General features: G+C 31.0%; 1 protein-coding gene, 1 long non-coding RNA gene and 1 pseudogene across 3 annotated transcripts; 2 read left to right on the top strand and 1 right to left on the bottom strand.

The window, feature by feature from the left end:
* Positions 1–2,813: 2,813 nt before the first annotated feature.
* On the bottom strand, positions 2,814–4,085 carry LOC146720554 (uncharacterized). Its single transcript, XM_085488261.1, has one exon. It carries the CDS (start codon positions 4,083–4,085, stop codon positions 2,814–2,816), a length of 1,272 nt encoding a protein of 423 aa, XP_085344387.1.
* A 9,876-nt stretch (positions 4,086–13,961) lies between these two features.
* On the top strand, positions 13,962–15,718 carry LOC146720553 (uncharacterized). The gene is made up of 3 exons (XR_014926029.1): positions 13,962–13,998; positions 14,080–14,784; positions 15,647–15,718. It is a non-coding gene; the product is annotated as an uncharacterized LOC146720553 (long non-coding RNA).
* Positions 15,719–15,828: 110 nt separating this feature from the next.
* On the top strand, positions 15,829–18,813 carry LOC114939295 (uncharacterized; annotated as a pseudogene). The gene is made up of 2 exons (XR_014926028.1): positions 15,829–15,923; positions 16,007–18,813. The product of XR_014926028.1 is annotated as an uncharacterized LOC114939295 (transcript).
* The last annotated feature ends 7,396 nt before the right edge of the window (positions 18,814–26,209 follow it).

Below are 26,209 nucleotides of genomic sequence, written 5' to 3'. Positions count from 1 at the left end.
GCAATTATATCTCATTATACAAAAGTTATCATTATACAATGTTTTAAAAAATAAGTCACAAAATTGAAAGTGCAAGACAGCAATTAACATATCTCAACGAAGGATCGTCACAGAATAGATTTCCAGTAAGCTTATTTACACGACCTTAATTATTTTGTTATAGATATCATTTAAACTCTCTATATCGTTTTCTGAGTTTATGTTAATATCAAGTTTTTTAATATAAAATATTTCGGCTATCTTTCTTTTTCTTACATGTTTCTCACAATCAGTATGTAAAACATTATATCCATTCCAATCGAAATCATGTTCATACTCAGAACGGTGTTCACTTATAATGGAATGCGAAGTATGATGTAATTTTATATTATTACAATGTTCCTTAACTCGTGTACTAAGATGTCTCTTTGTTTGTCCTATGTATGAAGCTGAACAACCATTGCAGCTTAATTTAAAAACGACGTTGGTCGCATGATCTCTAGTGAGAACATCTTTGCCGAAATTATTATTTTTCAATGCGAGAAGCAAATCACCAGTGTTAATTTTAAGAACCACCAATGTTAATTTTTCATTTAATAATTGTATAATAAATCGTATAATAACAATAATCCGCCGAACATTGACGTACCACATAAAATTATTATTTTTTGATGAGAGAAGCAAATCACCATTATTAATTTTTGTATTCCATCTACACTTAAAAATGAGCACAATCTGTATTTGAAACGTTCTAAATGTAATTGAGTTTCACAAAATAAAAAAGCTAGTGTTGGTCACTTATAGAGTTATAATTTTATTGTATATTGGTGATATACACAGCAAATCGTATATTAATAACACAAGTATACACGGTTTTGGACCTGAGCAACCAAAAGCTGTTTATAAGGTAAATTCGGAGGCTGAATCCAAATCAGCAGCCCGTTTTTTGAAATTGGTTCTAGTTTTCGAAATATTCAATAAATTCATTATTTTAGTATTCTTGACCATTAACGGCCATTTATTGAATTGAAAAGTATAAATCAGAAATGAACAGAGGTTGAACTGAGTCTTTTATATTTCTTGGGATCTGTTTCACGCTTTAGGGTCCAACAGAAGTCGCTCATCATGCCTTCGTCTCAAAATCCTTGGTATCGCCTTTCGATTTTCGCTATATCTTGATGTAGCCGCTCTCCTTGCTCGTCGCTCGTATCGCCCAAGTTTTGTGGGAAAAAATCAAGATGTGAATGCAGAAAATGTATCTTGAGAGACATTCGAGCTCCAATCTTATGGTAATTCTTCAAAAAATTGTCGATTACTTGTTTGTAATCCGGTGATTTGTGGTTACCGAGAAAGTTGTGAACAACATTTTTAAACGATGCCCATGCTGCTGCTTCATCAGGCGTTAAACATTTTGTAAACTTTGCATCAGCCATTACTTTTCGAATATCAGGTCCGACAAATATTCCTTCTTTGATTTTTGCGTATGACAGTTTTGGAAACAATTTGATTAAGTACTTTCATTGCTCGCCAGTGATGAAAACGAAGTTCTTAGGAAATTTTTTTCGCTTATACCTGGACAAATTGGCAATGGATCACTGTCCGTACGTGGAACTGGCTTCGACACTGATGATACGTTCGGATATTTATACCGTGCTAGTTTCTTTGCATTTATACCGACGACATTCATTGAGCAAAAGTAGCAATCATCTACATGATTTTTCTGTTCTCTCCATAACGTTGGCACAGAAAATGAAAAGTACATATTTTCACCAAGTGACCACTTGTACAGCTTTGTTCTGCACGCGTTACAAAACAATTTCGGTACCCATGGCTTGTCAGTGTTTACTACAGCAAAACCAAAGTACTGCAAATACGCATCTTTGAGCGCATTTGTTATGATTTTTCCACGTTTTCCGAGCATATAACATTCACAAACGTAACAAAAACACTTTGAATCGACTGTGCAACGTTTTCTCTGCATTTTCACACGTTCCGAAGCACAATCACAGTACAAAAACAAGTTCCGAAAGATGTTCGATGCAACGTGGTCAGCTGATAGCTGTTATAAGAGCGCAGTACCGCTACCATCCGCGAACTCGAAAACTAGAACCAATCTTGACAAACGGATTGAAGATCTAAGTTCAGGGCACCAAATAACGTTAAGAATCATTCTCATCTGCTCGGGTCCAAAAGTTGACCCGAATTTGTAAACTTGTGTAATTATAACTTTATAATTTAAGAATATAAAACAATTAAAAAACCAATAAGAACAATGCGTAGAGGTCGTACACGCAAAATAAAATTAAAGAGGTTACTAAATTAAAGTAACGAATGAATCATAAAGTTGAATATAAATTTAATTACCTGACGTTTCGGTCCCACTTTGGGCCATCCTCAGAGATTAAAATCATACAAATTTGAAGATATAACAGATGCAATAATGTCAAACAAATTATAGAATTATAAAAACTATTTAAAATACATACTTCCAATATAATAAGTAAAATAAAATGAAATCTCGTGTGTTTAAAGACTGCACGCTGCGGATCGATCTCTTGTCAAGAGAGCCTCCCATCGGTACCAAACGATAGAAAAATGCATCTCCATACACTCCACTAAACTAACAGATTGCAAAATATCTAAGTAACCATGTTATCTTCGTTTATTCGATCAAATTAAAAGGTGGCACCCACCGAAAGAACGAATACTCCGAGAGCTGTCGATGTACACTCTTCAAATGACACATTACGAATACGTTAAAAGTCGAATTCGAAAGTCAACACTTAGTCAAACACAAACAAGGTCTAATAAACATCAACCACCGGTGTCTACCACTACATTCTTGTGTCAAATATGCTTTCTAGTATCGGCAAATAGGCTTGATTTAATCGTTTCGTGTCACTCCGCAAATTTAGACTGTTTTTTTGCTTTTTAATATAAATCATTTCCGACATCAATCTCATGCTTAAATAAGGTTCCTCATCCAAGATCTCAATATTAGTCCAATCAAACTCATGATTAGACAATCTACGATGTTCACTTATGCGAGTTTTTAAAAGTCTGCTAGTCTGACCAACATAAGTTGCATCACAATCTTTGCAACAAATTTTATATACCACGTTGTTGTATAAATCATTAGGTAACGAGTCCTTGTGTGTTTTAATTAAGTTACTCGACTTATTAACTCCCGTGTACAATATTTTTGTATCTAGATCTCGTATCGCTTGTTTAAACTGGTCTGAAATCAGTGAGATGTACGGTATGTTAAAATATTTTGTTTTTTCTGTGTTATTTGAATCTGTGTTAACGGCGATCTTATCAGAATTAGTATTCAATGGTTTCGAGATCAATACATGTAATCTATCTTTCAACACACGGAAAATAAAATCCAATAGGTAACCATTTTCAAGTAGAATCGTGATCACTAATTCTAGATTCTTTTGATGAAACCTTGGATGAGAAAGTCTAAACGCTTTATCTATCAATCCGATGACAGCGCCCTTCTTCTGACAAAGAGGATGCTGCGACTCAAAATTGAGATACTTCCCCGAGAAAGTGGGCTTGTGAAACCAATCGAATTCTACTCTGTTATTATTAACGATAATAGTGACGTCTAAAAAGTTTAATCTATTGTTGGTCCCCTTCTCCATTGTAAATTGTAATCTCGGATGTATGGAATTAAAATTTCTTAAAACAATATTGAACAAGGAGGAAGGGACCGCCAATGCAATGTCGTCAACGTAGCGAACATAAAAAGGCGGAATAATTGGAATAGAACTCAATGCTTTAGTTTCCAAGTCTTGAAGGGTGATATCCGCAATGATTGGTGATAAAGACAAACCCATAGATGTATCATAGGTTTGCCGATAATAGGTATTATTGAACAAAAAATATGTAGAGTTAAGAATAAATCTAACAGCACATAAAAACTTATCTCGAGAAATGTCACAATTCTTCTCAATATAGTTCCATCTATTCGCGATGCTGTTTATCGCGGAATCTAGTGGAATATTAGTAAACAGCGATATTACATCTAAGGAAATTAACCTGTGACTATCCTCAATTTGAATGTCCAACTTATCCATCAATTCATAACTATTCGCCATGTTGCTATCAATTTGCGGAAGTGACTTATGAATAATGTCGTGTAAAAACCGCGCAAAATCATACAACGGAGTATTCCGTGACGATACAATGATACGGAGTGGGTAATCAGGCTTGTGTATTTTGGGAAGCCCATAAGCCCTTTGGTAATACCCCGCCTGTACAATTTAACGATTTGTATCTGTTGTCCGATTCTAACGATTCTTTTTCCATCCAGAGAGTAAATTATGTATATCGCTAATCATTTTTTTAATCGGGACTTTTTCTTTTTTAACTATTATATACGTATTTGTGTCATTTAACAGCTCTTCCATTTTAGAAATATAAACGTTTTTGTCCATCGCCACTGTTGCGTTACCCTTGTCTGCTCTCATAAAAATAATGTTAGGATTGTTACGTGTGAAATTTTTTGTTAATGTTGTCAAATGAATTAAGGATTTATCTGTTTGTGATGCAATCTGTTAGTTTAGTGGAGTGTATGGAGATGCATTTTTCTATCGTCTGGTACGATGGGAGGCTCCCTTGACGAGAGATCGATCCGCAGTATGCAGTCTTTAAACACACGAGATTTCATTTTATTTTACTTATTATATTGGAAGTATGTATTTTAAATAGTTTTTATAATTCTATAATTTGTTTGACATTATTGCATCTAATATATCTTCAAATTTGTATGATTTTAGTCTCTGAGGAGGGACCAAAACGTCAAATAATTAAATTTATATTCAACTTTATATTAACTACTTCATTCGTTACTTTAATTTAGAAACCTCTTTAATTTTATTTTGCGTGCACGACCTCTACGCATGGTTCTTATTGGCCTTTTAATTGTTTTATATTCTTAATACGTAGAACCTGTATATATTTATTTATAATTTAATTTTTATTATCTAATTACATCAGACTAATTGTAAGTATTTTTGCCATGTACATATATATATATAAGATATATATATATATATATATATATATATATATAAGATATATATATATATATATATATATATATAAATGTAGCAGCATTTGTCATATATGTTATCTAGATACATTTAATAAGAAATATTAGTTTATAATATGTATAAGACTGTCAGAATAAAGATTACATTATTATCTCAATAAACATATATATATATATATATATGGTATATGTGTGTGTTTATTGAGATAATTATGTAATCTTTGTTCTGACAGTCATAGGCATATATATAAATAAAAATTACATAATTATCTCAATAAATACAGATATATACATGTATATATATATATATATATATATATATATATATATATATAAACCAAATATAATATTAATTAAACTCGTGAAATATCAAATACACCGTTATAAATATAACTCCTGATAAACGTACAATGATTAACATCTATAAAGAATAATATGAATGTGCAATAAATAATTCAGAGTAGAATTTTTGCTATAAAAACGCAATATCTGTAATGTGCAATAATAAAGTGTAGCAACATTTGTCATGTTATCTAGGTATATTTAATAAGAAATATTAGCTTATAATATGTATAAGACTGTCAGAATAAAAATTACATAATTATCTCAATAAACACAGATATATATGTATATATATACATATATGTCTGTGTTTATTGAGTATATATATACATATATATCTGTGTTTATTGAGTAATATATATATATATATATTTATATATATATATATATATATATTACTCAATAAACACAGATATATATGTATATATATACTCAATAAACACAGATATATATGTATATATATACTCAATAAACACAGACATATATGTATATATATACATATATATCTGTGTTTATTGAGATAATTATGTAATTTTTATTCTGACAGTCTTATACATATTATAAGCTAATATTTCTTATTAAATATACCTAGATAACATGACAAATGTTGCTACACTTTATTATTGCACATTACAGATATTGCGTTTTTATAGCAAAAATTCTACTCTGAATTATTTATTGCACATTCATATTGTTCTTTATAGATGTTAATCATTGTACGTTTATCAGGAGTTATATTTATAACGGTGTATTTGATATTTCACGAGTTTAATTAATTCTAAATAACAACGATAAATTTTATACGATAAATTATCACAATCAATATAAAGCATATAAAACGTATTAAATCCCTTAATTTTGCGAAAACTACACATTATCGAAAAAAATGTTTTGGACAAAAAATGTAGAGTTTAAAAGCTTTATTTACTGAGGTTATTAGTTTTGCTTTTGGTGATAGCTAATTAGTCGTCAAGATCAGGAGAAGGGTAATCTTGAATTTTTTAAATAAAACCTACCATCTAATTTTTTACATTTTATAAAATAAGAAAGTTATAAAGTTATAAAAAGTTATAAAAAATGGATTATAAAAGAGTAAATAATTTACAAGATATTTTATATTTTAAAGTGACATAATTTTATATAAGCTGTAAAGATTACATAAATACCTCGTAAGCATAAAAATATTGAGGTAAAATACTTGAAAAATTAATATTTTACGAGATATTTTAGAGTTTATGTAAGATTATGTCAAATTAAAGTATAAAATATCTCATCAACTGTTTATTTGTTATAAATAATAGCCATTCTATCTTTATAATTTTTTATGCCAAATACAAGGAATTAATTTATATAAAAAAATAAGATAATTCTATTTAAAAATATTCAACATTACTTTGTTCTAATCTTGGCAATAATCAAACTAATAAGAAACCTAGTAAATAGAATTTTTAAATCTTATAACTTGTATCTAAAATATATTTTTTTATAATGTGTAATTTTCGTAAAATTAAGGTGTTTCAACACTTTTTGTAGACCCTTTATACATATGTATATCATTGTTATAATTAATACAATTTTTATAATAATAAGAAAATATGAACAAATTTAACAATAATAATAATAATTGAACATTTGTAAATAAATGATATAAAACTATAAAGTCACCAGATGATAATTAAAAAATGGTAATAATTCAATCGACCAACTCTGGCAAATATTATTTGCTAGAGTTGGTCGATTGAATTATTACCATTTAATTTTTATGTTAATATTTAATAAAGTGAAAAGATAAAAATTCTATCTTTAAAACTAGGGTCAAATGAATATAATCTTTAATCAATTCATCATTACAAATTTTCATGCTTATACTTTGAATTGAAATATAAATCGTTGATACTAAAACAATTTACGATGTACTATAATAAAAATCTCTTAAATAAAAAACCGTAGAAAGTAGATCGTGCATTTTTTTATATTTTCAATATATATGATATATTTCAAAATTGTCAGACGTAGTTATCTTGACAAAATAAAATTGGATTCAACAATTGAGCAATCGATATTACCACCATGATTTTTGCATAACTAGTGAATCTGAAATATCTTCGAAACGATATTTTTTGGGACATTTAACGTTTTCTTAAGTGATTTCCAAATAGACGATAAGCTAAATAAATAATGAGTAAATTTGAATTTAGAGAACCGAGCTGTAATCTGAATGATGAATAAGAAATTAGGTCAAGAATTTAAAGTGTCGAAACAGCAAATCTGAAAGTACAATTATTAGATATTCAAGAGTTTTACATATATATAACAATTTAGAAAGTTGGCTCGTATTATACAATATATATATATATATATATATATATATATAATTAATGAAAAATTTAATTAATGTTGTAATACATACACACATACACCCATATATATGTATATATATATATATATATATATATATATATATTGTTTTATTCGAGCCAACTTTCTAAATTGTTTTATATATATATATATATATATATGGCATTCCATACCAAATCAACGACTTTTTTCCCCCCGATTTTGATTTGCTTCATTTCTTTTTATTTTTTTGTATTTATTGAATGTAACTTTGATGAATTTTTTTAGATTTTTATCTTTATTAATTACCGAGTTATATATTTTTAAAAACATTAATTTTTTTGAATTAAAAAAATTTTAAATATTTATAACTTGAAAAAAAATAGGTAAATATATTGTCATTAATAAGGTGGTTATTTTTTGTCTTTGAATGTATTTTTCAAATAAAATATTGAAATAATTAAAAAAAGAAAATTTATTGGCGTTTTAATCAATTTTAACCGAAATTATTTTGTTTTTCTCAATGAAACTCTTTCAATTTTTTTTTATAAAAGTGTATGACATTTTAGACTTTAAAAAAAATTTTTTGAGCTATTAGCGAAAAGGGGATTCAAATATTTTTGATTTTTTAAGACCATTTTTCAAATATTTTTTCAAAAAATCGCATTTTTGGTTGTTTACACACTATTTCGATTTAAAAAATTAATATTTACAAAATTAATTAGCACTTATTTCGAAAAGTGAGGAAAAATTCCAATATTTAGAAATAAAGCGTTTCCGGACCCATGTTTATATAACATTTTTTCATCCTCTACATGCGAAAAATATTTAATATATGATACATACATATATACATATATATACAATATATATATATATATTTTGTGATATATACATATATATATGCTGTGTGTATATATATATATATATATATATATGTGTATATATATATATATATATATATATATATATATATATACACATATATATACACAAGGTGTTCCAAAAGTTCCGGGCCACCTGAATATTTCGAAAACTAAGCATAGTAGAAAGAAATGTTTCTAATGAAACTTGTAAGGGATTACAATGAGGCACTTATTGGTGACCTCAACTTTGACCTTGGGGTGATCATTTTAGAGGTCATTTTAAGGTGAACTTAATTTTTGTAAATGGAACTCTCTATTTTTTGTTCCATATTTTAATAGCTTATCTCGAGAGCTTTCCAAAACACTATAATAAAATTATTTTTCATAGAGTACTCTTTGAGTTATAAGGTTAAAAGTTAACAATTTTTTAATATAAAATGTAAAATATCTTTGTAAAATATTCCATTTTCGGTAATCAAACCTTAATGCTTTTTTACACGGAATAATAAGACCAATGAATTGGTGTAAAAAAACACATAGTTGCTTATAAAAAATAGTATGCAGCTGCATGTTGAATATTACATATTTTTTAAAATAATTATCTGTTTTCTGTAATACTAATTGATTGATTTTATTATACTGTACAAAAAAGTATTAAGATATGATTACCGAAAATGGAATATTTTACAAGGATAGAGAATGTATCGGTGTAAAGAGCCAAATATAATACTTAGCAATTCGCTAAGACGAAGAACAATCTCTAAATCTCAATTTAGTTGAGATTATAAATCTCTAAATTTAGTTGAGATTATAAATCTCTAAATTGAGATTTAGAGATTGTTCTTCGTCTTAGCGAATTGCTAACAATAAGTATTATATTTGGCTCTTTACAGCGATACATTCTCTATCCTTGTTATTTACGATAAGAGCGTTCTAGCCATATTCAAGATATTTTACAATATATGTGAAAAAATTGTTAGCTTCTAACCTTTATGACTCAAAGAATACTCTATGAAAAATAATGTTATTATAGTGTTTTAGAAAGCTCTCGAGATAACCTATAAGAATATGGAATAAAAATAGAAGGTTCCATTTAAAAGAATTAAATTGAAATACTTTGAAATGACCTCTAAATTTGAACTCAAGGTCAAAATCGAGGTCACCAATAAATGTCTTATTTTGAGCCCTACAAGTTTCATTAGAAACATTTCTTTCTACTATGCTTAGTTTTCGAAATATTCAGGTGGCCCGGAACTTTTGGAACACCCTTATATATATGTAGGTGTGTGGGTGTGTGTGTGTGTGTGTGTGTGTATTACAACATTAATTAATTTTTTCATTAATTACGTTAATGTTATCTTTGTTCAACATTTTTAAGAGATTAATTTTTATAGAAACGATATATCTTCTGAAAATATATATTGTATTTGTTGTGTTTTTCAAAATATAAAATATTTTATAAACCTCTTAAATTATTTTATACATAAGAATTCTTTGATTAATTTTTAATTGGCATTTTTATTTAGCAAAAAAATCATTATTTGTCGTATGTTTTTTAATATTAAATATATTTGTAGTTAATCGTACACAAGAAAATAATTTATTAAGATTAAGTTTATTCGAAAATAAGTAAATAATAAAGCTTTATTATTTGCTTTGCAATTATTTTTGAAAGTAGAATGCTCTCAAGAAAAGTTTATTTTTATTGTGCTATTATATCATAATATGTAATTATAAAATTAAGTTGTTTACCAATGAAAGCACTACAACATAACACAAGTCGACTATATTCTTTTTTGCAACATTAGTAACATCCCGACGAGCATTATAACGTTAATTGAAGTTTAGTTGAAAAAGAAAAACACTTCCATAAAGAGGAATCGAGAGTACGTGGCACGATCGAGCAGTTAGTCGTGGCAGAGAAAGCGAAAGACTGAAACTTCAAACATTACGTTGAACGTATTACGCGATCTTACCGCGCAACCTTTCTCTTGTTCTTGATTGATGAAATGTATGAGTAACACTAAGCTTGGGCAATAACATTAAAAGTAGTATAAATCTAATAATAAAATCTAATAATAAAATCTAATAATAAAATTAAAATCTAATATTAAAATTAAATATAATATTTTTGATTCATGTTTGAGTATATCTGGATAAAAAATAATGTTTACGTAATGTTCTGCAATCTTATTTTGATTTTATTACAAACAAGATAATATTTTAATATTAACACATATATATTGTTTTATACATATGTACACACACACATATACACACACCACCTATCATATATTTTAAAATACTTTACTTTTTATACTAACAATAAGATTAAGTGAAAGTATACATACGTATATATAAACATATAAACACACATGCGCGCGCGCGCGCGTACACACATCACGTATATGCGCGCATGCAGGCACGCATGCAGGCACACATGTACGCACGCACGCACAGGATGTTCCATAGTCGACAGTTGCATAATGCTAGATTATTGTGATCATTTGGAGACGATTTTTCCTCAACAAAAATGATTAAATTAATGAAAATTATTTGTTTATTGTTTTTTTAATCTAAAATAGAATCTAATTTCCAAAATATAAATACAACTTTTAAATTTGAGTTAATTAAATGTATACATTATTTTATTATTTAGTTAATCAAACCAAGTATTTGTGTCATATATACACATAAAATTAAAAGAATAAATAATTTTAAAACGACCAATACTGGCAAATATATTTAAAAATCGCCGCAACGTTTCGACCATGGGTTTTGGTCCTTATCAAGTGTACTACAAAGAATAATTACATTAAATTCATAGTAATGCGTAAAAATATATGAACAAAACGTGTTAAACTTTACCTTAAAATTAAAACCGTGAACATGTTATGCGAACAAAACTTCTTGTCATAATGTGAAAATATAAGAGCCAAGGACTACACAACCTTTAGTATATTGTTATAAATATTGTTCAAATTATCTGTCTTTTTGTAGGTTGATAGTTTTGTTAGTTTTTTTAATAAAAAACATTTCAGCTATTTTTCTCTTTTTTGTGTGTTTTTCGTTATGTAATATCGTCGGTGTTGCCCAGTTAAAATCATGATTAAACTCTAATTTATGTTTAAGGAGCGTTGGCCGAACTCCGACGGGTTAGCGCCGTCATTTGAGTGGAACTAAAATTGTCGATAATTGTCAACAATTTTAATTCCGCTATTATCGGCAGTAATCCATATATGTCAAAAAACCATTTTATAGTGTTCAACATATTAGAATCAGACAACATAATATATTTTTACTGTCGAATCATCTCTCACACGCATCTAACAATAAGCGTCCCTTATAGAAATATATCACTAGTAACGCCAATTTATCTCTTATTTCGAGTACTTAATCACTTATTTCGATCTGTATATCAGTATTTTAAGTACTCGAAATAAGTGATTAATTGGCGTTACTAGTGACAAATTTCTACAAGGGGTGTCAATGACAGTAAAACATACATACATATATAAATGTGTCTCTTTATGACATAGTTGAACACAATTTCAACATTGCGCTTATATATTTTGATGATATGTGCATATTTTCATGTATTTTTCAAAGGAAATATACAATCTACCATATATATATATACACAAGGTGGTTCAAAAGTCCGGCAACGGCCAATTATGTCCAAAAAATAGTGGTCTTATAAACAAAATATAAAAGTTGCAGGGTTCAACCTGGGAAAAAATTTTTTATATATAATTATATCCAAATAATTATATAATTATACATAATTATATGTGAAATATATTTATTTTATATATAATTAAATTTATTTATATATAAATTATAAGGTTCATGTATAATCTCATGTCAAGTTATATATGAAACATTATATATATTTATATATGTGAATACTTATTTATTATATATACATATATACATATACATATATATATATATATATATATATATAAATTTATATAATTATATGTATATATATATATATATATATATATATATATATAAATTTATATAATTATATGTATATCAAAAGCTCTTTTATCTAATTATATATGGACATATTTCATATATAATTTTGCGATTATATGTATAATTTTATATATTTCTATATAATTTTATATTATTATATATAAAAAATTTTTTCTAGGGAAAATAAGACATTTCATGGTGACCTCGAGTTTGACGTAGGGGTCAAATTTAGAGGTCATTTCAAGATCAACTTTTGTTAAACAAAACCCCCTATTTTTTATTAGATATTCTTGTAGCTTATCTTCAGAATTTTCCAAAACACTAATAAAATATTTTTTGATGTACTTATTGAGTTATAAAGGTTTGAAGTGAACAATTTTTTATAAAATTGACAATATCTTGTAAAATATTCAATTTTCATATATTATACATATATTTATATTTCAATATGTTATACATTTATACTTTTATGGTATGCACGGAATAATGAGACCAATCAATAGGTGTAAAGAAAACAGTTGCAAAAGACGTATGTAATTTTCAATAAGGAACTGCCCAGCAAACAACATTATAACTGCTATATAACACGTAATTAACGTGCATGTAACATGTAACATACACGTTAGTTATAATTTTCCATTCACGGATGTAACATTTGTAATACATGTATTTAGTTTTTTTAGTGTGTTAGTTTGAGTTTGTGTGTTGTCCACACAATGGGACGGAAATATGACGCCAAACATTTGCCTCTTTCAAAACGTAGAGTTTTCTTCAAGAAAGGCTGGATGTACAGATTAGTTTATTTATAAACATTTTCTATATATGCATACATACACATACGTACACATACATACACACATACATACATACATATATACATAAATATATATATATATATATATATATATATATATATACATATCTATCTATATATTTGTCTATCGAACCGCACAAGTGCGAGAAAAACATCTTTATGATCTACATTATCGCACAGTTTATAAAGTAATTCTATAATATTATCATTTAATAAATAAAATTATTATCTTCAATAAATAATATTTATCTTATTATATGCAATTTCGTCTTTTCGCTGTAATCGACTTTAGGGCATACGTGTACTTTTTGACTTATGTCAGAATGATCCCAAGAATACAAAGTTTCACTGTGGACATCATGTTGCATGACATCCTGTATATATATATATACACATATATATTAGAGTGTAAAAATATCTATATATATATCTCTATATATATATCTATATACACATATATATTAGAGTGTAAAAATATCTATATATATATCTCTATATATATATCTATATATCTATATATAATATATATATATATATATATATATATATATATATATATATATTGTGACGTGATGCCTTTGGAGCGCCGTCACAAGAGCGGAAAGCCCGACCGGGTAGGACGCAACGGTCTGGAGCGCCCCTCGTATTGGGGAGGGTGCGATCCGTATTTTATAAGACCTTTTTTGCGAGAATAGGAGTTACGCGCAGCATCGGCCTGTCGGTGCGGTGAGATTCTTAGGAAGAGCGACGACGACGGTTCGAGAGGACGGCCGGGAGCCATTTTGTCGGGCAAGAGGAAGCGAGACAGGATGTGCCAGGATACCACAGCAGCATGGAGAGAGAGATAGAGCGAGAGTGAGAGAGAGCCCGGGACCTCGCGCAGATAAGTATCGAGTGGCCGAAATTAATTAAATATTTCTCGCGCAATATTAATGCGATTGACATGTTATAGAATAACGAGAGGACTCTGAGCCGTATCGATCACGGGGCATATCCTGGAGAGGGTCGAACGGAGGGCCCGGCCAGCCTACCGCCTATCCCGCAAGAGGAATGCCAGCCTGACATATCGGAGAAAACATCCTCTCGTTCAGCGTTCAAAACTCCCGGCGAGAAGTTACCCCGGCTAGGGGTGCGTTCAGATTTCCCCTCTAGGTACTTTAAGTCACTCAAACGCCGTTCAGATGCCTCCTGCTTCTGGTCAGGTGACCTCTGAGTATATCGTTCAGATTCCACCCGAACACACCCGAGTGAGGGGAAAAAGCACTCTGTTCCTGACACAGGGTGTCGGTGGGTGGATTTTACGCGCCAAGAAAACACAACGATAAATTTTAAACTCGTGGTCACGGAGACTGGTTCTCCAGTATTTTCCGATAACAAGTTGGTCGTATGGGACGTTGATGGTAAGTTATTTGTTATTCACGCTCTAAATATTCAGCTGGCCTATTCTGTGACTTTTATCGACAGTTTCATTATCGTTATAACGTTACGCAGATAGTAAAAAAGCTGCACAATGATGTTATCACGATGGCGAAACTGTATTTAAGAATTATAATACAGAATAGGCTTGCAGTTATAGTTTTTTCTTTTTCATCAATTAAAGTGATTTATTTTTCTAAATAATTTTCCAAATATTATGTGCTATGAGCTGAGCAAGGTTAGGTTAGGTTTTAATACTAATATCACAGTATAAGCAGATACTAATATTATGAACAATCCTACATATAATGATAACAGACGTTTCGATCTATATCAAATCATTTTCAATGTGATATAATACATATGAAAATAATACAAATATAAACGGTCAATTGGTTAAAAATTAAATTCATTTGCAGATATTACTTGTCGAGGTAGAATATTTAAACAAACTATCTACCTCTGCTTCAACAATTTCCAATCTGAACAAAACTAATATTAAAAATTGAAACCTAAAAAGTATGTACACAGATTGGAAATTGCTAAAGCGGAGGTGGACAGTTTGTTTAAATAGTCTGCTTCTATAAGTAATGTTTGCAAATGAATTTAATTTTTAACCGATTGACCCTTTATGTATATATTTATTGTTATTTATAGCTAGCATTATCTTTATAGATATCACAATACACTGAAGATGACCTGTAGGTCGAAACGTCTGTTATCATTATATGTAGGATTGTTTATAATAGCATTAAAAACCTCGGCTCCTAGTCTATATTTGGTATTATTTTTATATATTTGAGCCTCAATCATTGTTTATTATTTATTTTTCTTTTATTTCAACAGGTAATTGTCCAATGTACCTTGATATAACACCTGAAAATCTAGCATCTTTCAATCTATGTGTTGAAAAGAATTCTTCAGGCAAGTTCTTTGTTTTACTAATCTCTGTTTTAATTTTGTAATATTGTATATGAGACTACTTTAGTTGATGAATCTTAAAATAATATTTATTGATGAATAGATGAGACTCTAGTGTCAGAAACAGAACTGTTGTCTGGTGAAGAATCAAATTCTGAAAATAAAAATTTACTAACACTTATTGACATCTCTGGCAAGAAAAGTACGCATGTTTTTTTTTTAAATTATATTTTCGTCTCTTTGTATACTGCTATATTCATTACCAATTCTTATTTCTTACCACAGATGCAGCATCGTGGAAGGATGATTATGCTGTTAAAACTCTTATTGATGAATGGAGAGGACATGAGAGCTATTTCAAAAGCATTACTATTACTAACAAGAAAGTCTGGGAAATGATAGCCAGCAAGTTGAAGAAAGAGAACCCACTCTGGGACTATACTGGTCAGCAATGTGAAGACAAATTTAAGGACCTCAGGAAACACTATGTGAAAGCTAAGGACAAGAATGAGAAGGGTAGTGGCCTTCCAGTTGCTACATGCAAGTTTTATAAAGAGATGGATGATGCTCTTGGTGACAAGCCAGCTGTGAAACCTGTATCCATAGCTTCAACACTAAAAAAGCGTAAATCTACTATTGTAGAAACTCAAGATTCAAGTGCAGCTTCTATATGCTTAAACAGCAGCAGTGAAGCCGATAGTGAGCATGGTTCTACTCCTAAATCCAAAATGAAAAAAAAAGTGTCACTGAAAAAAACATCGAAAGATTATTAACTATAAGAACAGAGGTGTCTAACAGAGCAGAAGAGGCCCGACAGAAGAGGCACACTGAACGTATGGAACGACAGGATAGTGCCATTGAAGTTTATCAAAGTGTAATGAGCCAACTCTTGAAGAAGTTATAGAGTTGTAAGTAGTGTGTAGTTTTTTCTTTCTATTTTGACATTATACACTGATTTCTTTAATTTTTTTTTGTTTTTTTATTGTAGAGTTTTATATTATTGGAGCACTTGATTTTGTATTGCAATTCTTATGCTAGTCAGAGAATTATCTCAGTGTATTAATACAAGTGTATTAATTTGAAGAAGCGGAGGAAGTCCCGAAATTTAGTCGGTAATACGCCATATCTGATTCGTCCTGTTCTACTAGCAACTCATTGGTGCTCTAAATATAGTTGTCTTTATCGTAAGTTTATCGTTATCAGCTCAGTTCTCGGTGCTCGCTTAGAAACGACACTCGTTATACATATTCCTATTTTGGATAAAGGTAAACGATACTTTTCAACGAAAACGCTCTTAATTGCTTTTTTCTAATTAATAATTTATCTTACTTCTGCGTAATGAGCATGGATATTAAAATATTCTTTTTAATTTATTTTCACGGTTTAATATAATATAATAAATATCACATACGTATCTCCCGATAATTATTTACCACTTTTAATTAACGTAGGTAGAAATTATAATTTATTAACCGTTTGATTGTATATAAATAATTTATCTGATAGAAAAGTTATTCAAGCATTAATTTTTTTAAAGTAAATACTAGCAAAACATACACCTATTCTGAGACCCCTCGCATTAAATATAACTAGGGATGAGTGACGTCTGGGTCGACTGACTTGTAAGTTATATTGTTATTAATGCGTGTTGTCTCTCGCAAAGCGTCGTTTATTTATAATATTTGTTCTTCAGCTGATAAAACGAGCGACGCCGACGTTTATTTCGCTCAAATGACAATCATTAAGTGATTAAAAAATTGTACTTAACGATAACAGTCCCGTCGTGTTTTACTTGAAAATTGCAAAATTAATCGATAAATTGTGGACAGTATTCTGCGTGTCGTATCACGCACACCGGACTTTCAGTGATATTGTGTATAATTCTGAGGTCACGTTTAATTGCTCGAGTCCCGATAGTGTCACAAATTACGTGCTTGCTTGCTTTACGTGGAGTTGCATAGAAATAAACAATGCGCTACAGAAATCCGTATAATTTTCTAACATTTTCCGCGCTTTAAATATAAAGCTTTATTGAAAGTTGCTATTATTATCTTTTATTCCTTTGAGATAATTAGATAAACTTAATTTAATTAAATTAAAATAATTAAATATAACTTTTATATTAATATCTTCCATCAAAATTTCAAGACAGTTCATGAGCTTTAACATATTCATTAATGTAGTCATTATTCACCTCAAATTAAAATTAAAATATTAGGCGAGCATTCTGTGGATTTGGCATATTCGAGGTGGACGACGTTTGTTCATTTCCAAGCAGCTCCACGTAACCCATGGACAACGGTTGCAACAGCTACCGCTAGTGTCCCAAGTAGGAGGCTGTGTATAATAAATTTCTTATCCCGGCGTTCCATTGAATCTTGCGTCTTCTTTCATGCATGGCACGTGCTTTTCGGCCCTCAGCTGCTATGTCTCCTCGTGGAATCTTCAAATACCCATCGTTACTCGAGCACGTGTCCCCTTTCGTTTGTCCTTCTTCCGGTCGGGGAAGGGACCGAGAACGGGCATAAAACAAAAACTCATTGCTAAACTGAAAGAAAGAACTTTGTTGTGCATGTTTCTCATTTAGTAGTAACCTTTAATAGTATTATTTTAGTATTTAGTTCTATTCTTATTTCGTTTTGTAACGTCCATTTCCACTAATGCAGATTAACTTTAATCTTAGTTTAATTAACTTTTTACTTTTATAGTTCTAAGAATTAGAAAAAGATAAAAAGTAAATTAAACTGAGATAAAAGTTAATCTACATTAGTGGAAACGTACATAATTCACAGTATTGATCTCTATATAATTTTAAGTACTTCAGTAATTCAGTAATTCATTAATTTTAAGTAATTCAAGATATGGTAAATGATTGTTTGCGATTGGTGCTACCTGAAAGTATTATTGGGATTAAGTTCTTTGCACATGTTATTGACTCAGATACTTAATGTGATTAAATGCTTAAAGACTGAAACACTTGTTATGTTGAGGATATATATATATTTCTAATATATTTTATTGCCACATATATAAATATTTGTAATGTATATTGTATAGGTAAAATGACATGAATAAATACAGTTCTATCACAAGTATTTATGCCTTGATTCATTATTTTATTTTTCATCAAGAAACTTTGTCTACTAACAAAATATATAATTAGAAGTGTTATACTTATGACCGCTAGTGTATAATATATAACTATCAAACTAAGGTTACTAGATAATTTCTTTTTGCTAAACCAGCATCTTCATCTGCCACTGGATCTTGAACACAAACTTCATTCTCCCTGCCTTCTTCAATGTTTTCATTTTCCCAACCTTCTAAGATATATTCTTCTATGTTTTCATCAAATCTTTCAAGACAGATGTTGTGAAGAACTGTGCAAGCAATTATCACAAAGGGGATCATGTCCATTCTATTCATGTCTAGATATTTCAGCCTTCGAAATCTTCCTTTCAGCAATGCAAATGTTCTTTCAATGACTTGTCTAACTGTAGACAGTATGTTGTTGAATCTTTTCTGAGCCTGCAAAAGAAAAAATATCCTAATAATTTCATGGTTTCGACATGCAAAGAGAAGTGAAGAAAATGTTTACCAAATGAAAAATTAATATGATTCTATAGATACAACTAAATATATAAAGTATGTATTTACCGCTGTAAGATTACCACGATCACGAAAAGCAGAAATACACCAACGTAAAATAGGATAAGCTTTATCACCAATGATGTATTCCTCGTTAGGGAAATATGATTGTCTATCCCTCTGGACTTCTGACCAAAGATCAGAATTTCTAAATACTCTTATATCACCTACAGATCCTGGGTAACCAGCAAAGCAATCCAGAAAAACTAACTCAGAGTCACATATAGCTTGAAGTATAACAGCATATTTTTTCTTATATGTCTTATAGGACAGAGAATCTTTCTTTAAAAAATAAAGTTTCAGCAAATGTAATATTTAGAGGTATTATGTATTTAAAATTAATATAAAATTATCCAGAGCTAATGAACAGAGTTAGGTCACCGTGCTATTATTATTAAAAAGTTATAATAATACGTTTCGGTTAAACAATGTTTTTTTACTTTATTTCTTTGATGATCGCATTTATGGTTAAAACATTTGATATTTTATTTGTTTAATATAATTGTTTAATAATAATAGCACAGTGACCTCTACTCAACCCTTCACAATTTTATATTAATTTTAAATGTTTAGAGCACATACACAAAATATTTATAAATTTTAATGTTCATTTTAATTTTAAACTCGCTCAACAAATTTTTTGCATAAAATCATATCATGATCAGAACATTGGATAAATCCATCAAGATATAGTTGTTTTAAACGAAAAAGAAATTTACATACGGCTTTTTTATAGAAATATGAGTACCATCCACAGCTCCAATAATGTCAGGTAGCACTGACAACCTTTGAAATTTTTGTTTTACTGTTGCTAATCTGTCTTCTCTTGGCCATTGTATGACATCTCTAGCGATGTCATTCAAGGCTTGTACAACCCTCATGAAACTGACATTCAGTGAGCTTTTGCTCATGTCAAATCTTTCCCCTACAGACCTAAAACAAATACACTTATTCACAGACAAGATTCACACACACATGCACACGCACACGCACGCACGCGTGCATACACACACACACACACACACACACACACTTTCAATGGTCGTGAATTACATATCATGACTATACATTTTCTACTACATCTGTGGTTGCATAGTTTTCACTGTCTCTTTAGAAAATGCTTTAAAAGAAACTTACCTGTAGGAATCTGGTGTAGCCAATAACCATAGAGTTGCAAGTAATTGCTTCCTGACTGGTATGTGAGATTTCATACCAACATCTCCTTGCGAAATTGGTGCCAATCTCTGTTCGAGTTGATTGTACGTTGTTGGAGTCATGCGAAAATGCTGCCTGAACTGCTCACGATGAAGTTGTGGGATTGTATGTTCTATATAACCTTCAATTCTTACAGGTTTGCATTGAGGTCCTCGCAATTGCATATGTATTCGCATATCCAACTCCTCATCAGAGGTATCACTGCCACTACTGTCACTATCACTTTCCATTACTTCTTGTAAAAAATTTTTACTTATAGTCACAACTGATGCTATAATTACTCGATGATCCATCTTTAAGGTTAGGTGATTGTAGATGGACGTTTTCTTTGTTAATGGCACCTTTACACAGTCTCCAGAATGCATAGGTGCGTTCAGATTCTTCACTCCACCGAAATCACCTCACAGTAACTCCGCCCACTCCCAGTCCACCCTACCCACACTCGCTGGGTGAGAGATCTGAACGCACCCCAAGGGAAGAGTCCAGGAGACCCTAGGACTCTCGCCATCGACCCTATCATCGATGGAATGCGCGGGAGATCAACGCGGCGCTTGAGGTACCAAGGAGCGCGAGGCCTGGCTTTTCACTGTTCAGTGAGCCATACACGTGTGAGGATGCCTCCAGATCCTGGCCTATACAACGTAAGGACGTCGGACTTTATCGCCGTTTATTGTAAGCCGCCTCTCGGGTAGCCGTACGTGAGTGTTGGTTGGTGCCGTGGGTGGCGAGAAAGTAGAGTAATTACCGTGAGTACCGTATTGTCTCGTTATCGTGTCGTCTTGTACTAGAGAGAGCGGTCTCTTTCTCTGAGTATTGTTACCGCGGGGCCGACTTCGAGTTTCGCGAGCCGAGCCCTCTCCGAGAAGTGCCGCCGACAGTCAATCGTTCCGAGAGCGAGAATCTTCCATTCTTGTTTGTCGGTATATTTCAAGTACCGTTCTATGTCATGGTCGCCGTGCATGAGACTTTCTTTGTTAATGATTCAGTCATTAAATTTACGGAATTTGCGTGCAACCGTTCTTCGCGAGTGTGATAATTATTTCGATTTTTGACTCGGCGAGAGAGTCGTGCGAGAGAGTCACGAAATTGCTGTCGCCTTATTGTTAACCGTTTTTTCGTATCGCGCCGTGTCTCGACTCGTGTTGATGTGACCTTTGTGTATATCGCGTACCCGAGATACTAAGTTTAAACAGCCGAACCGTTTACCGAGCTTTTTTGTATATCTCGTTGTTGTAATGCTGTCGCGAGATTATTAGAGATTGTTAAGTATCGTTATAATTAATGAAAATTCGATTAGTCGATCCGGGTGATCAATCCCGTCGTACCGAAATCTTCGCCTCTGTGTATTATATTTATCCATATCTCTAACCTAAATCTTAATGTTCATCATATAATTATATTGTAAATTTATATTTATTCCATGTACAATTGTTAGTCCTAAGTGTCTGAAATATATCTGTCTATTCATGTCAACCTGTGTAAGTCTTTCTGTATACCTCTCTCTCAACCATAGAATAAGAACAATCTAGACCCACAATTTACTGCCGAATTTTGAAGGGATATCTTAGGTCCCGTTTTTATTGCTACCGTGGCGCATGTAACTGCGCCTGGCGCCCAACTTTATTGTGAGTTACCGAAAGTACCTAAATACGAGTAGTTAAACTCTTATGTTACCGATTTTTGACGCTAACGATCAAAATATTCAAATTGAATGCTCCCCTATCCGAATTTGGCGTTTCGGAGCAGGAAAAGACGTTGCAAATTTTTGGCGCCCAACGTGGGGTCACGCCAAGAGAATATTAGGAAGAGAGAGAGAGTATTATACCTGAATTTTTTTTATGAATTTGTCTACCGAAATCAACGTTTTGTGAGTGAATATTTTATGTGTTTTTTTTGCCTCTTTAAAAGATTTTTTTTCTTTCGCTTTTTTTGTTCTTTTTTCTGTTCTTTTCGTTTATTAGTCGTTAGTTAGTGGGGAAATTTATCGTGTGGTGATAAAGTGAGACCGTAAGAGATTGATTTGAAGATTGTGGGGAAACCATCTGGGTTGGAAAATTTCGCCTGTGAGTAATAATTACCGCTATCGACGTTTCTAGAATTTGTGAGCCATAGGGAAAATAGACTACCGACTACTGTATCGCTGCGCCTTAATTGAGTGCGCCAGTTTGAATTTCGTTCCAATTTATCATTGTGGAGAAGTGCCGACCATCTTCCGCAGTTTTTTTTCTTTTTCCTTTTTGGCCTTTTTGTTTTTTTAGGCTCTATATCGAATATTGTGGGCGGGCGGAATGTTTGAGATCGAACTCTCAAATCGAGAATCCTGCTGAAAAACAAAAGCATTAATAAGCCGCATGCACCCTTATCATGCATCATGCAATCATTATACAAAAATCTAATTCTACGCTAAGAAATTAGCGCTCAGCCGCAGGGATATACGTTTACCCTGCGTCTTCGTAAATAAGCGCTCGCTCTATCTTGCTTTAAAAGACAAACAATACACACCGCGGTTGCGCGAGAAGAGAAAAAAATCGATGTATTAATAACAAACATTAACTGTTGCGCTAATAAATAATTACATCTGCATGTTTTTATCGTCCTTAACCGGTTTATAAAATATTAAAAAACTTCTCGAACGTTCTCGAATTTTGTCTCCATAAAAATCTCTCCTTGAAAGACCGCGGCGCTCTTTCCGTCTAGTCTGTCGGCGCGAACAGAGTGCGAATCGAAACTACGAAAAATCGCTTGTCTTTTTTTCGCGTACATTTTGTAGCTTGCGGACCGCTAAGTAATTAGATTCTCGACTCATCTTCTTTTTTGTTAATTATTCTCGTTTCTTTATTTGTACTTTTCTTGTGTTAGTATCTCAAATATATTGTGGTTGTTAACATTACGCGTGTTGATTGGAATTATCCCGCTCAGCTTCCAATTTCCAATTCCGCATTCAGTCGCGCACAGTTTCTGAAATTCAAAAGAAGTCAGTAATACATTGACTTGTATCTCATTGTCATTTAATGGTAAATTATAAAAGCATGTCCAATCTTTAACATTGTTATTCCCCTTATTCGCTATATTTAGATCCGACAAATGCATAGGTTTACACGTAAAATCAATGGCTTTTATACTCATATGTGAAGTTATAATTTTAAATATCAATAACTTTCTTAATTTCTTCTCAATTCTATTAATTTCGCTATTAAAACAACGATTGTAAAATCTCTCCTGTAATTGGAAGAATCGATTTAAAATATATGTCGGAAACACAGAGTAATATCTTGCATGTTTTATAAATATTGTTTATAATGTATCGTGAGTGCTTATAAGCGTCATGTATTTTTATTCATAATCCGTCTTACGTAGTTATATCGATATACTATGCATTAAATACAAAAATAAAAATAAAAATAAATAAAAGATAGTTAAAAAATATTTCTTAATATGCTCGTATGTTGCACTAACGCTAAAATCCAATCTAATAAAAGGGCATAATGACGAGCTAATTAAAAATAATATATTTAGAACAAAATTAAATTAAATTACATTACAAAATTACACGTTTCGGACCATACTTGGTCTTTCTTAGTGTAATACAAAATAAATATAATATAATCATAAAGTCGATAATTTTTAGGTTATTATAAAAACGCATACGTTACAGAGAAATATAAAATATATAATTGCGAACGATAAGATGTTTGAAAGCGAATGTGAGCAACAAGAAACCATGGATTTTACATATATTCCATAATATAACGAAAAACAACCCGCAACAATTCTCGTTTATATCAAACCCCTTTTTCGTTGGTAAGCAAGAAATTGTACGTTTGAATAAGACCGAGTTAAATTGCGGCCGGAATGCTCTCATGTCATACTATTATAAAAAACATTAGAGTTACATTATAGATGGAATAAAAGTGTAAAAAATTTTTTAAAATAACAATCTTCTTCTTTTTAGATACTTATGAGAAGGCTTTTTGTTGTTATGAATTCTCGATCGTGATTGTTAGTCTGTGTCATGATGATAAGTACAAAGCAGTTACAAAAATAAAAACAAATATTAAAATTAAATGTTAGATAACTCTTCTAAAACGTCAAAATATGCGCTGTTAAACAATTCAGTGTCGTTCCGTATTACTATTGATTCCATGCTTCTGTTCCTTAATATGTATCATTTCGGAGACAATTCTCTTATGATAATTATGCTCAATATCTAAAATTTTTACATTTTCCCAATCAAATTCATGTTGGAAATTCACAATGTGTTCAGATACAACCAAATGTTTCGAAGCATCTACTTTTATGTTATTAGAGTGTTCTTTTAATCTAGTTTGTAGTTGTTGTCTCGTTTGGCCTACGTATGAGGCATCGCAATTTTTACAATTTATTTTGTAAATGACATTGTTTTTGGACAAACTCTTATTTTTGTCCTTATAAACTTTAATGAAATTTTCCAATTTGTTGAAACAACGGTAACCTACTGTAAAATCTGATTTTTTATTGTGGATGCAACTAATTTAGAAATGTTATTGATATAAGAAATAACAAAAAAATTATTTTTTTTATATTCTTTGTTGTGTGCCTCGGGTAAGACACAAGGGGTTGCGCCAAATTGGGATGAAGATCCGAGGCGTCAGAGCTTGTATCGGGTGTATTAAATGATTGCACTTCACTTTGTTGCTATTAAAGAACTTTTATTCCAATTAACCACTTGACTTTTCTTTATTTCAACAATGTTACACTCGTACGCTACGTGTATCAGTTTAGCGGCACTATTTAACTATGACTTCATGTAGCGCGCGCGCGACTGCGAAAAGATGTTATAAATCGCACGCGACTAGCAAAGTCGCTTTAATTAACGACTCGAGAGCGACTTGAGAGCGACTTGAGAACGACTTAGCGACTGCCGCTCCGTTTTTATAGTATCGCTTTTTGGAATTTTCTTGATCGGAAGGGGTGCCTGGCAATAGGCCCCCTCGGTCAAGGACCTATGTTAGGTGCAAGCAAAGTAAATTCAAAGTCCTTCTGCTTTGCTTGCACGGTGGGCAATTTCGGTTCCGCGTATATCTTGCAGCGTATGCGTTTTTACGCGGTCAGTGCCCGTCGTCAAGCGGATGTAATATGAGTAGTTATGCATCAATAGTTATATCTCTTAGGGATATAACATCTTCTTTATTAACACGCTTTTTACTAGTTAGGCTCAGTAAATAATAATTAAAGAGTAACAGATGGGCAAAGAGCACGTACACGATCTTAGTGTAAAGTAGTAATAAAGTAATAACAGCAATCAATTGTCAAACGTTTCGGTTATTATTTAACCATTTTCAGTGACAAACTTTAGAATAGCAGTGATATCAGTCAGAGAACAACGATCTATCTCGACATATCAAACGGAAATCTTTTTTATTACTCTTTTTTGTTTGCATTGGTTTTTTATTATACATATAGAGTTTTTATTCTGTGGTTTATTTCTTTAAAATGTAAGGGATACCCATTGCTCAACAAAGTATAAATGCAAAATTCCAAATTTTTTCTAAGAAACATAGGATGAGAAAGTAGCATTACTCTGTCCGTGAGACTGTATATGGTACCTATTTTATACTAAATTGGATGATTTGAAAAAAAAGATAA

The sequence above is a fragment of the Nylanderia fulva genome, unplaced genomic scaffold (genome assembly GCF_048542155.1).
Source record: "Nylanderia fulva isolate GAGA-0341 unplaced genomic scaffold, ASM4854215v1 Scaffold67, whole genome shotgun sequence".
Lineage (NCBI taxonomy): Eukaryota > Metazoa > Arthropoda > Insecta > Hymenoptera > Formicidae > Nylanderia > Nylanderia fulva.
The sequence above is the reverse complement of the archived record's forward strand: the minus strand, read 5'-3'. Positions and strand labels throughout refer to the sequence as shown.